This window comes from Danio rerio, chromosome 8, assembly GCF_052040795.2.
Source record: "Danio rerio strain M-AB ecotype USA chromosome 8, GRCz13ab, whole genome shotgun sequence".
Taxonomy (NCBI): domain Eukaryota; kingdom Metazoa; phylum Chordata; class Actinopteri; order Cypriniformes; family Danionidae; genus Danio; species Danio rerio.
In genome coordinates, this window is record NC_141028.1 from 53,582,768 (window position 1) to 53,600,924 (window position 18,157).

Here is an 18,157-nt window from a genome sequence, read left to right on the forward strand (position 1 = left end):
GCCTGGATAAAAGTCACTACTAGAGCTAGCTCCTAATTGGTTAATGCTCTGTGAATTTTCACCAAAGTTTAGAATTTTAAACTAAAGCGATTAGCATATGCGTTAAACGCCCATTCGCACAAACCATGAAGCAGGATGTCTATTGCGTCTTTGCATAGACTTAACATGTAAATTCCTAGCATGTAATGCTTCAAATATGTCTGGGTGAACACACCATTAGGGGTCGTTCACATAACGCATCTTTTGTGCATGTAAGTTCGTTATTTCCAATAGAGTGACTCATCTGCATATTCCAGGCACACTTTCTCAACTTTTCAGAATGCCGTGAAGTAGGGCTGCTCGATTTTGGGAAAAATCATAATCACAATTATTTTGGTCATAATTGTAATAAAGATTATTCCAAACGATTATCAGTTGAAGTCAAAATTTTTAGCCTCCTGAGAATTATTTTTTTAAATAAATATTTTCCAAATGATGTATAACAGAGCAAGGAATTTAACAGTATTTTCTCTAATAATTTTTTCACCTGGAGAAAGTCTCATTTGTTAGAATAAAAAGCAGGTTTAAATATTTTGAAACCTCTTTTAAGGTCAATATTATTAGCCCCTTTAGGCAATATATATATATTTGTCTGCAGAAGAAACTACTGTTATACAATGGCTTGCATAATTACCCTAATTAAGCCTTTGAATCGCTTTAATTTGAATGCTTGTATTTCAAAAAAATATCTAGTGAAATATTATGTGCTGTCATCATAACAAAGATAAAATAAATCAGTTATAATAAATGAGTGATTAAAACTATTTTGTTAAGAAATGTAAAAAAAAAAAAAATCTTTCCATTAAACAGAAATTAAGGGCTAATAATTCTGACTTCAACTGTTTATATACAGTTACTTTCCTCTCTGCAAAGGAAAGAGAAATAAATAGAATAGAATAAAAATATGAAACAAACTGTACTTTAAACATCCTTACTGTAAGAAAAACACTTCAGCTACAAAAGTCCTTCAGTCAAGAGCAGCGAGGGATTTTCTCCTTGTTGTTTGATTAATAATGATAAAGACAGGCGGCAGCAGGAATATCGCCCTGTCACTTTAATGGTTTCTCTTTCACGTGTCTTTTGATTCTCAACTTGTTTGTTTATTACACAAATGAAGGTTAATATAAATAATCACAAAACATCGAGTTTTGACACCTATTTGATCATTAAAGCGCTCACATTATTAAGATGACTTTAGATGTGTGCATTCTGCTCGTCACAGTGTGCGAATGAGACCAAATGCTGACCGCATGCTTCTGACTATGTCTGTGCTACGCACACACACACACATTTAGGCATGCGGTCTTTCGCATTTTGGAAACGCTGGAGAGGTCGTTTTCATTCTAAAACGCTGCTGCTCCGTCTCCGTGTGGATGGGGGAAAACAGAGACATCTGAAAACGGAGGCAAGGCTGCTGAGATTCGCTACCTGATTGGGGCTTTTGTGTCATTGTGTCTCCTTCCCTTATTCGTCAAGCCCCTATCACATGACTATAACACATGGCTTTAACGCTACCAGAAGACAGCCGGCCTCCACTGTAGACAACAACACGGACAGAAATGGGAGCATTGTTTGCATTATTGTCTGTTTTAGGCGGCATTGTGCAGTTATTCATTTGTTACGTTTAATAACAACTCAACCTCGTCGTCTGTCCACAAAAATACCTCTTTTGCTTTCTTTGCCATCGCGTTCATTGTTCAACCGGCGTTTGTTGACTAACAATGGCCAAATGCCGAGCGAGACACATGCTTCCTGCTATACTAGAATGCGCATGCCCAGAGTGCGTGAATGGTCACGTGATATACGTTATTGGTGGCGTAGTGTGGATAGAGATATGTTCAGAAACGCTAGGTGAAACGCTAGTGTGGACGCGGATCGTATTTGATCTAAAACGCAGTTCTCAAACTAAAACGCACTAGTGTAAATGGGGCCTAAGAAAACAGTTGATAGTCGCCTCGCAATGACAAAGGATTAAATTAAAAATGTTGAAGGTAGTGAAGCACTTGTGCTTTCCATGTGCTATTAGGCATGCTATGTGAACTTGCACTTTGCTGCAGAAATTGGGAACTTCTCAACTTTTCAAGCGCCAACAGACACGTAAGCCAATCAGATCGCTTTATGCAAATACACCAGTTCAGACAGCAGTTGATTGCAGACTCATTTCATTGGCTAATGCTGCTATGACGATCGCGTCAGCTCCAACTCCAGACATGCCCTCTTTCAAGTATTGAGGCTGAAGTCCTGTGTGAATCGGGCGTTAGACTTCAAAAAGTTTGTTTCCTACCTGATCAGAGATTCTAAAATGAGTGGTGAAGCCCCCTTTTGAAACTCCAGCTCCTTGTAGTGCAGGGCTTTGGCGTAGGCCCGACATTTAGCAGCTCTCTCCCCCAGCAGAACTATCCCATTGTCATCTCTCAAAGGAAGTGGGCCCTGAGTGGCAAAAAGAACAACCACAAAAAAACCAAAGAAAGATTTTAGATATAGAGGACATGAACTGAATGGAATAGCATATTAAACAGGCTAGAACGGAGCACTTATCCCAGAAGGGTTTATATAACAGTCTAACTGGGTAAACTTTTCACTTCACAGCTCTCAACTTTAAATGCCCATTTGCCATGTCACCAGCGGAGGGTGTGAGCAGCGTTTGTTGTGATGGAATAAAAGTGAACAAACGTACCATTGATTCAGACTTCAACACAATGAGCTCATACTAAATATGGAAATAAATCATTTAAGTGAGGAGGGGAACTAAAGCTCTCTTTTCGAGGTTAACCATGCTGTGAAATAGAAATAATGTACACTTGAAGTCAGAGTTAATGGACCCCCCTGTATATTTTCCCCCAATTTCTGTTTAACAGAAATAATTTTTTCAACACATTTATAAACATAATAGTTTTAATAACTTTTTTCTAATAACTGATTTGTTTTATCTTTGCCATGATGATAGTATAGAACATTTAACACAATATTTTTAGGATACTAGTATTCAGCTTAAAGTGACATTTAATTTAACTTAACTAGGTTCATTCGGCAAGTTATTGTATAATGATGGTTCTAGCTAAAATAAATATAATAAAACTTTCTTCAGAAGAAAAAATACTATTCCTTGCTCTGTTAAGGCTGGTTTATACTTTTGCGACGAGTGATCACTGTGACCCACGGTGCGTACCTTGGTTGTAGCTGTGCATTTATACTTCTGGATGCTGTTGTTGGAATATTGGAATACATAATCAATTCCATGCATGTTCAATAAAAAAAGGTCAGGAAATCAAACATTTCACTATCATTAAACACAATGTCTTTCTCCCCTGCGTGTGTGTGTGTGTTTGTATTTCCTCTGTCTTCAGCGCGTGCCCAAATGGCAACTCCCATGTGGCAACCACCTGTGTGGTTGAGAGCATCCTGACCAACTGCATTACTGTATGGTATGGCAACGCTACTGTAAAGGACTGCAAACGTCTGCAGAGAGTGGTGAGGACTGCAGAGAAGATCATCAGGTCCCCACTGCCTTCTCTGCAGACTATCTACCATCACAGAGTCCACAAGAGAACTGCCTCCATCCTGAAAGACCCCACTCACCCACAACACAGAAAATTCACACTCCTACACTCAGGGCGGAGGTATAGGAGTGTGAGATGCAGGACTGCCAGACTCAAGAACTCTTTCTTCCCATCAGCTATCAGACTTCTAAACAGATAACCAATGCACATAACAGTCTCTTTTTCTGCTCAGTACAATATACATTCTCCATCCCAGTTTGCACTATTTTATTTTTTTTGCACATAAGCCAATTGCACTAGGCACTTTTTGCATAATAAGCACAATTAAAAAAAAAAAAAAACACTGTACATTGTTCATTACTCAAATCAGTTTTATATATTGTTTACTTTAATAGATATTTATATACTTACATTTTATAATCCTACTTCAGTCACTTCTCTGTATTTATGTGTATTAGTTTGCAAAACATCACACTCGAGAAGAAATTCAGTTAATATACACCAAGGGTCACCAATCTCGGTCCTGGAGGGCCGGTGTCCCTGCAAGGTTTAGCTCTAACTTGCCTCAACACACCTGCCTAGGTGTTTCAAGTATACCTAGTAAGACCTTGATTAGCTTGTTCAGGTGTGTTTGATTAGGGTTGGAGCTAAAATCTGCAGGACACCGGCCCTTCAAGAACAAATTTGGTGACTCCTGATATACACTTTAAAGCAATACAAATACAATTGTTTAATGAAAAGAAAAAGAGACAAAAATTCCTTTTGTAATTCAAAGAACCTAACAGTGTTAATTCTCAACAGTGTGTTGCTCAGCAATCACACTTCCGAAATGCTAGCTGGCAATACGTGTTTATGTTTCTTATGTTCTTATGTTACGTGTCGAGTTTCTTTACTGGTGTTATGTTTTTTCTGAATGCTACCTTAATGTATAAGTAGCTAAAACTAATTCATTCACAGTCAGGAACTGGCAGATGTGCAACAACTTTAATCATAAGGTAAACACAAAACAAAAGTTTACATCAGGAGCTCCTTTACAGGACTCGACACTTCGGGTCGAACGGGTTCACGCGGCTCTCACCCACGCCCACACTCGTCAGTGATACCAAGCCAACCAATCACAGAGCTTGTGCTACGTGTCGTTGCGAGGTGTAATTACATTTTTTAAGAGGTGCATGTCAGTGTTGGCATCAGCCACGGCGAGGGCTATGTGACCACGTAAAGGCTTCGCTGGCCCATATGCGTGTGCTTGATGCAGAAGTATAAATCAGCCTTTAAACAATAAGCTAATAAGCTAAGCTAAAAAATAAGCTAATAATTTGGACTTCAACTGTATGTTTATCATTGTGATTAATTTAAATACAAAAAAAATACAGAATACAGAAAAAAACATCAGTAAATCAGTTTAAGATTCATGAATAAACATTATTAAATATAAAATATACCAAGCTTGCCAGATCTTGAGATATTTTTCTGGTCTTGCAAAGTTTGTTAATTAATTCATCTAGTGACGTAGACCTAACATGACGCTTGTGGTCGAATGTCAGCTTCATCACTGACCTTATCGCTGTGCTCCATGAATTCTGCGAGGTTGAGCAGTGTCTGTGTGACCTCAGCAATATCCTGAGATGTCAGAGCAAGCTCAATACTGCGGATCAGCTCATCCTGCTGGTCTTCACTCAGCTCGGACCAGCACGATAAGAATGCAGCATTGAAAAGATCCCTACAAGAAACAGACAATACACACACACAGGTTCTGATCATTTTGTCCGTAAAAGAGTTGACAGTAATTACTTCTGACCATAAAATACATGTACGTCTTTAAGGCTAACAGGGTTCCTATGGAGTCAATCTAGGGCCATATATACTTGCAAAATAAAAGAAGGTTTTGCAAACAAAAAATAAAGTATTAAATAAAAAAATAAAAAATAGAAATCCCCCAAAATTAATTTAAGCGAAATTAAAAAGCGAAAATTAATTTTACTAACAAAAATAAAGGACTCAACTAAGCTGAGTACCAACTTTTTAAAAAACATTTTAAAAGTCCTATAGAATTAACCAGTTGAGTTTTACCGTTTTTTTAATCAATTTAGCGATCTCTGGGTCTGGCGGGAGCACTTTTAGCTTAGCTTAGCATAAATTATTCAATTGGATTAGACCATTAGCATTTCGCTCAAAATTTTCCAAAATGAGTATCGAAAAATGCTCAACTCAAGGCTTAATACTTCTGTAGTTACAATGTATAGAAAAAAGGGAAAAATGAAGAGTTGCTATTTTTATATTCTGTTTTCTACACAATGTATCTACAGAATCTTCAGACTTTAAATAGCAAAATCACTGAAACACAACACAAAGCACCTCATGTGTAAAAAAATTTTTGGAAAAAAGCTCATTTTCCAAGAGTTAAACAGCTGAGTTTTGTCATTTTTAAATCCATTTAGCCGATCTCCGGGTCTGGCAATAGCCCTTTTAGCTTAGCTTAGCATAAATCATTCGATCGGATTAGACCATTAGCATTTCACCTTAAAATTTTCCAAAATGATTACCAAAAAATGCTCTACTCAAGGCTTGATACTTCTGTAGTTACAACGTGTACAAAGGAGGCAAACATAAAGAGTTGCTATTTTTATATTCTATTTTCTACACAATGTATCTACAGAATAGCCGGGCTTTAAATAGCAACCTTTAAATATACAACACAAAGCACCTCATATGTAAATCTATTTTTTTAAATAAGCCCATTTTACAAGACTTAAACAGCTAAGTTTTGCCATTTTTGAATCCATTCAGCCGATCTCCGGGTCTGGCAATAGCACTTTTATCTTAGCTTAGCATAAATCATTCAATCGGATTAGACCATTAGCATTTCGTTCAAAAATTTCCAAAAAAACATCCTATTTACAAGACATTTTTGTAGTTACATTGTGTACTAAGAGCATTGGAAAATATATATACATATTCTATTTTCTACACAAACTACAAAATAGTCAAGCTTTCAATAGCAAAATTATTGAAACATTTGTTGAGATGCTAATGGTTTAATCCGATTTAATGATCTGATTCTCCCACCAGAATTCCAAATAAAATAGAGGATTCCTTTAACATAATATTGAAATGTGCATAACTAACATGTTGTAAAAATAACATATTAATGGACCAGTAAAAAAAATAAAGATTTGTATCCGTCGCAAAAACGTCTTGAGCAAAATAAATTCAAGAAACTGTATCTATGCACTCTATATTTCCAGGGCTTGAATATATATTTTCACAAGCTTTCATATGAACACTGGGCCTGTTACTGAAATGGTACCTCAGTAGAAAAACAGACAAAGAAGGTAAAGTTTACCTAGCCAGTGGTATATATGTCTGTGCTAGAGACCAGCAGGAGCGCAGGGCTGGTGAGGAGGATTCCTTTAGCAAGACCACACTAAGTCTTCTCAACCACTCCAGCCAGTCATCTTTGGACACCTTTCTGGCTGCACCCCATGCCTGCAAACAGCAGAAAGAGAACTAATACACAGACAAAACATGTGTGATGAATTCTGATCTAGTCATCTGCCTTGCACGCTACTACACAGAGAGCATTCAGGCACCTTTGTATGTGTGCCTTCTTTTTTTTTTAAATGAAGACAAAAGACACTCTAGGCTGTTGAGTCCATCCATGGGTGAATGTTCAATATTTGAAATTGAATGCGATGGTTCGGAAGACAGTGGAAAAAGCTCTCAGGGAACACCTGTGAGTGATTATGATGCGTTCACGAATCGCAGACAACAGACAATGCCTTCAATGGTGCGCCTAGAGGACATATGTACACTATCTCTGTCTGAACAGGATGATCTAGTGTGCTTCTGAAGACAGATGTGGCTCAAATGAAAATATATACAGTTGAAATCAGAAATACTAGTCCTGAATTATAAGGGAAAAAAACATATTTCAATATTTCTGAACACAATAGTTTTAATAACTAATTTTGAATAGTTGTTTTTTTGCCATGATGACAGTACATAATATTCTACTAGATATTTTTCAAGACACTAGTATTCAGCTTAAAGTATAATTTAAAGGCTTAGGTTAATTGGGCAAGTTAGTGCTATTAGGCAAGCCATTGTATAATGATGATTTGATCTGTAGACAATTGAAATAATATTGCTTAAGAGGGCTAATACTATTGACCTTAAAACGTTTTAAAAATACAAACTTCTTCCACTTATTGTAGTCAAAATAAAACTCTCCAGAAGAAAAAAATATTATAGCAGGGCTAATAAATTTAACTTCAACTGTACGCAAATTTATTAACAATAAAAACCTGCAAAATCACATGTACATTAGTATTCACAGCCTTTGAAGCTCTAAATTTAGCTCAGGTACCTTTTGTTTCCACTGATCATTCTTTAGTTGTTTCAGAAGCTTAATTTGAGTTCACCTGTGGTAAATTCAGTTGATTGGACATGATTTGAAAAGGCATACATCTGTCTATATAAGGTCCCAGGGTTGACAGTGCATGTCAAAGCACAAACCAAGCATGAAGACAAAGGTATTGTCTGTAGACCTTCGAGGCAGGATTGTATCGAGGCACAAGGCTGGGGAAGGTTACAGTAAAAATTCTGCTGCTCTAAAAGTTCCAATGAGCACAGGGGCCTCCATCAACCGTAAGTGGAAGATGTTTGAAACCACCAGGACTCTTCTGGCCGCCCATCTAAGCTGAGTGATAGAGGAAAAGGGCCTAAGTCAGGGAGGTGATCAATAACCCGATGGTCGCTCTGTCTGAGCTCCAGCGTTGTTCTGTGGAGAGAGGAGAACCTTACAGAAGGACAACCATCTGTGCAGCAATCCACTAATCAAGCCTGTGTGGTAAAGTGGCTAGACCGAAGCCACACCCCGCCTAGAATTTGCCAAAAGGCATCTAAAGGACTCTCAGACCATAAGAAATAAAATTCTCTGGTCTGATGAGACTAAAACTGAACTCTATGGAGTGAATGCCAGGCAATACATTTTGAGAAAACCAGGCACCGCTCATCACCAGGCTAATACCATCCCTACAGTGAAGCATGGTGGTGGCAGCATCATGCTGTGGAGATGTTTTTCAGCAGCAGGAACTGGAAGACTAGTCAGTCTAGAGCAGGGTTTTTCAAAGTCTAAGACAGTGGGCCTCCCTTTTGACACAACTTATCCATTGGCGCCCCCCTCCTCCCATATATATATACAGTGTATATAAAGACACAGACAGATGTCAGACTGTTAACTCACTTTTGTCATCATTTGCATGAAAGTGCAATTATTTACAGAGTAATAAGTATTTTAATATAACGTTTTTAAAACTAGGATGATGGTTCAATATGAATAGAACAGATCCAAGAACTGACTCCATCCCAGTCAAAACAGTCGAAGTTTAGCGGGTCCCATGCTGTCATTAGCCAAAATATTTTGACAAACCACACATAAAGGTCGTGGTTCATCAGCTGGTCCTGTCCACGTAAATCCCAAACTCAAATACTGATCATCATATCGTCGTCTTTTGGGTTTAAGCCCTGAACTTGAAGGCTTTTGTGGCGAGGGGGCGTGGCCGAGAGCCGTGGGAACGTAGTGAGGCCACCGCGTAAGTGGATACACCTGCGTTGCGCACCTGCCTCGGATCGCACGGAAGGAGCTCTGGATCATAAAAGGAGGAACGAGGGCAGAGGAAGCCGAGAGAGGACCGGGCCCGGGCATTTTACTTTTGCTTTCAGTTTGACGGCAGTCTCCGTGAGGAGCTGCCGTCCGTTTGTTCTGGTTTGGACGGCAGCCTCTGTGAGGAGCTGCCGTCACTGTTATTAATAAATCATTTTAAAACTGCTTCGGTTCTCCGCCTCCTTCTTCCTGGCGGCCAAAGGGCCGTGAACTTCATTACAGCTTTGAATCGGGGGGGTCTCAGAAACCGACCCATTGTATTAGCAGGCATATACCTGTATTGGCGGGCTTGCCAAACAGAAGCGAATTCACAGCTATGGCCTTCTGGGTAAAAAAGGTTTTCTTACATTTGACGTATTATTTTTTTTTTTTGCTTTGTTTAATTAAAACGTTTAAATATAATAAAAAAATACATATAATAATTAAACTTAATAATTATATTTTTATTACATTTTTTCCCGCGCCTCCCCTGACATGCTCTGGCGCCCCCCAGGGGAGGCGCGCCTCACACTTTGAAAACCCCTGGGACAGAGGGAAAGATGAATGCAGCAATATACAGAGACATCCTGAATGAAAACCTGCTTCAGAGTGCTCTTGACCTCAGACTGGGGTGATGGTTCATCTTTCAGCAGGATAATGACCCAAAGCACACAGCCAAAATGTCAATGGAGTGGCTTCACAACAACTCTGAGAATGTCCTTGAGTGGCCCAGCCAGAGCCCAGACCTAAATCCTATTGAACATTTCTGGAGATATCTGAAAATGGCTGTACACCGTCGCTTCCCATCCAACCCGATAGAGCTTGAGAGGTACTGCAAAGAGGAATGGGTAAAAATTTCCAAAGACAGGTGTGCCAAGCTTGTGGCATCATATTCAAAAAGACTAGAGGCTGTAATTGCTGCCAAAGGTGCATCAACAAAGTATTGAGCAAAGGCTGTGAATACTTCTGTACGTGTGATTTTTCAGTTTTTTTTTTTTTAAATAAATTTGCAACAATCAAAAAAAACGTTTTTCACATTGTCATTATGATGTATTGTGTGTAGAATTTTGAGGAAATAAATGAATTTAATCCATTTTGGAATAAAGCTGTAAGATAGAAATATTTGGAAAAAAGTGAAGCGCTATGAATACTTTCCAGATGCACAATACATTCATTTATATTTATCTATAGTTGGAGGTCGTGTGTTGGCTCAAGGCTGCAGGTCTTGATTTGAGATTTGAGAACCAGACAGAACTGTTGTATAAACATTAATAAATTTGAGAGACATGCTCAGCATGCATTTAACAGGATTCATTCACTTCTAATTTAAAAATGTTTTCATTCTTTACAAACTTAAATACAAGTCAAAGTTACCCTATTAAAGAGAGTGTGATTCAATTTCATTATTTCAAGATGTAAGGAGAAAAAAAAAATAGATGTTATATTGAGATTTCTAAAGGTTGAGCCAAAGTTAATTTTATTGGGACTGTCTGATATTAATAGAGAGATCGTTCTGCTTCAGTATCTTTATATTCCTGTGGACATTCTTCCCAAACTGTTATTGGCAAGTGCAAATGTTAACCACAGACGCTCTAATATGTGAGTGTGAAGTTCTGAAAGTTACACTTGATTTTACAAACCTTCTGAAGAGCAGTTGTGCTGACGTGCAGCTTCTTCATAGGTCCAGATTCCACTGGGCCACTGACCAGTGTGTCGCTTTGACTACTACGCAATTGTCTGTGCTGAAATATTAAAGGGTCCTCTTCCTCTTCGGCCAAAGTATATCCCTGACAGAGAGAAATACACACACAGGTTAGCAAAGCCAAAATAAACACACGTGTATACACACATACACAGTTGTGTTCAGTTTAAATATACCTGCATGCACAAAAGACAGCCGAGAAAGAGCAACAAAATGTTTTTTGTTTTTTGTGTGATATTGTGGTTTATGTACTAGCAACATACATGAATAAAAAACAACCAAAAATAAAATGAATACATGTATATAAGGTGCTCAGCATAAATGAGTACACCACATTTTGAAAACAAATTTGTAATTATATCTCAGTGAATATACGCATATATTCTATATTTATTTTTATATATTTATATTATATTTAATTACATATACACATTTTTATATTGCAAAAAAATTACAAACTACAACATGTCAACAAAATTGTAATGGTTTTCTTAACTTTGCCTCTTTTTAAAACTGTAATTTAATATTTTTCCCTAACATAAAGTTTGTTGTACAAATTTTTGGATTGGTATCATATGTTATTTTTTTAGATTAGCTCCACATTTGAAAAGTAATTCAAGTAATATATACATATTATCAGGGCTGGGAAAGTTGAGGCAGTATTATCGAGTTAAAACATACATTAATTAATTAATTAAGCATATATTATTAGGGCAGGGAAAGTTAAGGCAGTTTTATTGAGTTAACACATTAATTAATTAATGCCAACAACACTCAATGAATTATTTTGCTGTTTGTTTAAACTGCTTATTTAAAATTAGTTGAAACAACACAATTATTTTGTGTTTTTTTGGGGACAACTTAATTTTTTTATATTTAATCCACTTAAATTTGTAAAAAAAAAAAACGTTAAAAGTTAATTTAAGTAACTTAATTTTTGTTGTGACAACATGAACCAATTGTGTGGAACCCAGTGTTTTTACAGTGAATTATTCTATCGCACGTTAACAGTTTATTAAAATTAGTCCATTGCTTACTGGCTCTGAATATACACTGACAAACAATGGGTTAGAACGATCATTGGCTTGGGAAGGCCACCATCAAGCATGTCAACCAATGAGAACATTTGTAATGGGGCTAATGCTGGGTTTTAATTAAATGCGGAGCTCTGCATTACTTGCTCTACCTTACTTCCGGGATCTTTTTTCACTTCAAGCTAAATTGAAGCTTAAGCTCAAGTTGAATTACTTAAAAGTTGCAATTAAGGTGAATTTTACATGTTTGTGGTAAACGCGCCGCACATTCCACATCATTTGTGCCGCCTGGTGGAAATTCGCCTATAAAACTGAAAAAAGCTTTACTTTTCAATTTAATTGGATTACATTAATGTTTAAGTTAGGTTTTACAATATATTTTAACTGTTAAAATGTTATAAAATATGGGAATACACCTCAGTTGTTTAAAGAACAATTTTTAATATACCAGACCTTTTAAAATAAAAATTCTTTGACGAATTTCGCATAGAAAATGCAATTAATCATGTGATTTAAAATTATTTTATTTAAATCGTTACAAAGGATTAATAGTTATATATGTTGTACAGAACTCTGCTAACGTTTTATGCCTACAGTTACGTTTGTTGTTTTAGTGAGGGTATAATGACATTATATATTATTTCTCATTCTCTTTATTAAGATACAAAAAGAAAATAAGGGGTTTAAGATAGATTTAAAAAAACTGATGAAACAAGGACAGTCATGAAATGGCCTCCACAGAGTCCAGACATGAATATAATATACCGTATGTATTGTCAATATTAAAGGCAGTATGAGATTCAACTGGAGAGAAAAAGAAAGATAGAACATGCTAAATCTAAGGATGAACTCTTAGAAATGCTGAAAGATTTTAAATAGCACATCATTTCAGAAAAGACTAAGAGAATAATAAAGTTCAAGCTGTTTAAACGCAGACTTTTAATGCTAGTCTTTTGATTCCAAAAGTAATTTTGTTCTGAATATTGTTTCCCTATATTTTCTGTTTGTATATTAAAAGTATAGTTCACCCAAAGGTAATGACCCTGCACTTACTCCATACCTTTTCGATAGACAGATTTGTGCAAAAGTATGAGGCTTCCAAAGCTGGTGGACTGGCATAGTACTATATGAAGAGTTCAGATGTAAAATCCTATAAATCCATCAGACCTCTTTTCTTGTAAATGACCATTTTCTATCAAGCTCCTATAATTAGGTGAAGAAGTTTCATTTTATATGTAATGATAAGGTTATTAGCTAGTAAATAAACTAACTTTTTTTTAAAATATCACTTTAGACAATTCTTTGTTTTTTAACAAGGTAAATTTTATTTTCCGTCAAAACCAGCTAAATCCTTTTTTTTTTGGTTGCAAAAAACCCTAAATCCACCTTTTGAGACAAGACTCTGTAATTAGCTGTAAATCACTAAAGATGACATTAGAAATTATTTTACCAAACATAAAACACATTACACAAACCATCTAAAATGAAAAAATATATAAATCTGTCAAGCAAGGGGTGGTTCATGTAGTGTAAAAACATTGTGAAACATCAATATCTGTGCATTGTCCATTAATATAAAAAGCTTATCAGACGTATAGGTAATATGAAGTCATATAAATAATGAATAGTTTTATACAATATCTTTACCATTATTCTTTTCTTTATCTTTAAAAAAAAAAAAGCTTAAATTAGCAAATAAAAAACAAGGTAGGCCTACTGTGCGAAAAGGTGAGCCTCACAGACAATTTTAGAAGCTGTCATTCATTCATTCTCACTATACTAGAGGTCTTGGTCTCTTGTTTATCTCTTATATATCAGCGCGCTGCTACATTGAAAACATACGAGTCGATTTGCGCCTTCTGATTGGTTCTCGGGATATAGCTGCTTTTGCTGTCAAAGGCAAGTGGTATTTAGCGGCTTTTGCCAACAAACTATTATTTCTGAATTCACTGATGTTGCGATTTGGATAATTAGAAGCAAATCTATTTGTTATTGGTGTACTACGTGCCTAAAGCATTCACTCAAGTGATTATCTCATTTTTGGCAGAAGTGGCATTTAGCGGCTTTTGCATCTGAACTCTTCATATATATATATATATGACAACATTGGAATAAAGCTGTGCCTCTGTGCCTTGAAAAATAACATGACATCATTTAGGTTGCACTAGCAAAAGGGAGAAAGCATATGTATGTAAATAAATAAAAGATTTATTCTCATAAATGGGGCAAAAAGTTCCCAGCAGTATTACATGTTGGATATTTTTTGTCCGAAAAGAAAAATGATGCATGTCAATGGCAAAGACGAGATTAATTCTGGTATGCCAAGAGACCATGTGCTAGAACAGGAAGTCTGGGTTCACTAGCAAAGAATGAGGGGTGGTTGACACAGGAGGCTACAGTAAATGCAGCAAACAGAGGCAGGCTTCTCCATCAGAACACAAGAGGAGGCTTGTTTAAGACATGAATTGTCATCAGGGACCTACTGTAGTTTATGTAGAAAAAGTTACTTTTTCTGCAAATAGGAGGCAGGATGCTGACCTTGACGATACGACAGATGAGAACATCATAGCGCTGGTGATTGATGCGGTGTTTCAACATCACTTTGTTCACCATAGGAATGAAGATCTGATACTGTGAAAGAAACAGAGACAGATTCATTTATACACTATTTTAAACGATATATTTTTTTAAACCATGAATATTAACAAATGAATTTCAACACAATTCTATAAGGTCTTCAAATATTTTCCACATGATTAAACCATATTTATAATGTACTGTATTTACATTTGAAGTCAGAATTATTAGCAACCCGGTATTTACACTCACTGGCCACTTTATTAGGTATACCTTACTAGTACCAGATTGGACCCCCTTTTGCCTTCAGAGCTGCATTAATCCATCGTGGCATAGATTCAACAAGGTACTGGAAATATTCCTTAAAGATTTTGGTCCATATTGACATGATAGCATCGTGTAGTTGCTGCAGGTTTGTCGGCTGCACATCCATCTTCCGTTCCACCACAAAGGTGCTATATTGGATTGAGTTCTGGGGACTGTGGAGGTCATTTGAGTACAGTGAACTCATGTTCAAGTAACCAGTCAGAGATGATTCGCGCTTTATGACATGGCGCATTATCCTGCTTGAAGTAGCCATTATAAGATGGGTACGCTGTGCTCATAAAGGGACGGCCATGGTCAGCAACAATACTCAGTTAGGCTGTGGCGTTGACACGATGCTCAATTGGTACTAATGGGCCCAAAGTATGCCAAGGAAATATCCCCCACAGCATTACACCACCAGCAGCCTGAACCGTTAATAGGCAGGATGGATCCATGCTTTCATGTTGTTGATGCCAAGTTCTGACCCAACCATCCGAGTGAGACTCATCAGACCAGGCAACGTATTTCCAATCTTCTATTGTCCAATTTTGGTGAGCCTGTATGAGTTGTAGCCTCAGTTTCCTGCTCATAGACAGGAATGGCACCCAGTTTGGTCTTCTGCTGCTGTAGTCAATCCGCCTCAAGGTTTGAAGTGTTGTGCATTCAGAAATGCTCTTCTGCATATCTCGGTTGTAACAAGTGGTTATTTGAGTTACTGTTGTTGTACCTAATAAAGTGGCCGGTGGGTGTTTATTTGTCCAATTTCAGTTTAACACAATTTTTTTCCAGCATATTTTTTTAAACAAAATAGTTTTAATAACTCATTTCTAATAACTGATTTCTTTTATTATTACCATGATGACGGCACAAAATATTTTACTAGATATTTTTCAAGATACTAGCATTCAGTTTAAAGTAACTTTATGCAAATCATTGTATAAGATGGTTTACTCTGTACACAATCGAGAAAAAAAAATTTATTGCTTAAGGAGACTAATAATACTGACCTTAATAAAAAAAAAAAAAATAAAAAAATAAAATAAAATATATATATATATATATATATATATATATATATATATATATATATATATATAATAAAAACTGCTTTTATTGTAGCCTAAATAAAATAAATAAGACTTTCTTCAGAAGAAAAAAAAAACATAAAATACAGTGAAAATTTTCTTGCTCTGTTAAACATTATTTGGAAAAAATTTAAAAAAGAAAAATCACAGAAGGACTAATAATTGTGACTTCAACTAATTATTGTTAGTCTATGTAATGAACATAGACTAACAATAATTAAACAGACAGTAGCAAAATTGAGATTAATTTTAAATTCAGTGAATTGAATTTAGTATTTAGTTCTAAAGTTACAGCATAATTTGCACTAGTCTCCTTCATTTTAGAATCAACTAAGTAGTAGCACTTTGATTCCTTCTAAACGAATGGGAGGGTAAGCATACTGAAATGATTATTTTGATTCCATACGGTATAACAAAATGGTGTCGGGAATGAATGCGAGCACATGTGTATGCATGTGCCTAAAAGCCCATCAAGTAGGAAGTACACAAATAAAACGTTGCTCCTCTAACACAGGAAACCGAGGATCGTGGCCTGCAGTGATCAAAAGGATCAGAACATGCGTCTGGTGTTCATGATGGCCACATGTTGACTGGTAATTTTAAAAGGGTTTTTGGAAGAATGGTTCAAGCCATGACCTCATCCCTGTCTCTGATTGAAAGCCTCTTTGTGCATTAGCGAGACACTAGGAAATAATTACACAGCTACTTCATCACATAAAACTCCGGGAATTGGTTTAAAAGTTTATTTTCAAACCGTTAAGACATCTTTAGAGGCACCGCACCCAAAAAGATAATGCTCTGAAATATTACATACGCAACTATAACTATTGGACAGACTTGGGGTAGATTTAGAGCTTGTACCTTTTTACCAAGCTGGAAGACCAGCGAGGACAGTGTGTCCATGGAGGAGTTCCTCAGCTCTGGAGTAACATCAAGAGTGCGAACAATGGGGTGGATAATTCTGGAGGCATAATCCGTGAAGTCCAACGATTCAGTCAGGCGATCTAAAGTCTCCAAAGCAACCCTAAACAACAAAAAGAAATGATCAAAAGTAATTAAAAACATTAAGTTAAACTGTCAATATATGACTATATGCCCACTGATAATCGTTTTAAATAATCATGATTACAATTATGACCAAAATAATCATGATTACAGTATTCCCCATAATCGAGCAGCCATAATTTCTGAGCATATTTCCATCTTTATGTTTTTTTATCTTCATTTGATGTGGCAAATGTACACACCTAATTTGCTTCATTTGCAATAAATTATGAATGTATTATTATTCGTCCTACTTTGTATATATTGACCATTGAAGCTTTTAAAAAACAGGACAGAGAGAATAGAAAACACATCTGGCATGACGGTAGAGCCAACACAATCGAGCACAATATTAAAATTCAATTCCAGTCAAATTTTCTCTTTAAAATTCTTTCTGAAACGCAGCTCAACACTTTGTCAGTAAAATAATAGGGATCAAACGCAGATTGCTGTCTGTAGAAAAGCTTTCGCAGAGAGTAATGACAGCTGGCCAAAACCGCTGTGTTAATGTGATCCTGTCCTCATAGACTCTGGGGTTATCTGATTTGCATCTGTCCTCGCCACGGCAGTGAAAACAATTTCAATACCTACCTCAGTGGACCTATCCACACTTCATGATGAGATGAAATACAATACACACAGACACACAGACAAACACACATACACAGTGCTCAGCATAAAAAAGTAAACGCCTCACAGATCTCTCTTTTTAAATGAACTTTTTCTACAGGATACAATAAAATATCTCTGCATATACATAAGATTACTCGTTACCAAAGCCAAAACTGAAACTAATCCAACAAAAAAAGATCACAGTGCAAAAATGAATACAACCAATTGAGTGTTTGGGAAAAATACTAAATGAAATTGTAATAGCAGGAAAAAACAAAAAAAAAACATAAAAAATGTCAAATTTAGTTAAAAATCTGTAGTTTGTAAATTAGTAAAACTTAAATGTTTTATATTTCTATTCCTAAAGATGCTAGGAGTCCAAACTCTTATTTTAAGGCTGTTTCACACCTCAAGCGTCAGCGTTATTATTGTTCATTTATTTGTTTGTTGGAAATTAGAACTGAATTTAGAAATAGTTTTGAAACGAATATTTGCGCTTAACAAACAAAATTATTCATTTATAGACTAATTGATGTCTGTGCATAAAGTTTTCCCAATCCAAGAGCGAATGTGAAAGTAGTTCCATTATCTCACATTCTCACGCAGTAGATGCT

General features: G+C 36.3%; 1 protein-coding gene across 5 annotated transcripts in view; it reads right to left on the bottom strand.

Annotated features, from left to right (window-relative positions):
* mtor (mechanistic target of rapamycin kinase) overlaps window positions 1–18,157 on the bottom strand; it is a 236,007-nt gene that overhangs the window by 147,386 nt on the left and 70,464 nt on the right. For 3 of the 5 annotated variants that reach the window (XR_015496851.1, XR_015496852.1, NM_001077211.3), the window contains 6 exon segments: window positions 16,749–16,911; window positions 14,458–14,550; window positions 10,824–10,970; window positions 6,883–7,025; window positions 5,097–5,259; window positions 2,324–2,469 (listed from right to left, as the gene is read on the bottom strand). Coding sequence is in view for 1 of the 5 variants with exons in the window: in NM_001077211.3 (NP_001070679.3) it covers window positions 2,324–2,469; window positions 5,097–5,259; window positions 6,883–7,025; window positions 10,824–10,970; window positions 14,458–14,550; window positions 16,749–16,911 (855 nt within the window). In the remaining 4 variants the exon portion in view is untranslated. 5 annotated transcript variants of the gene reach the window in all.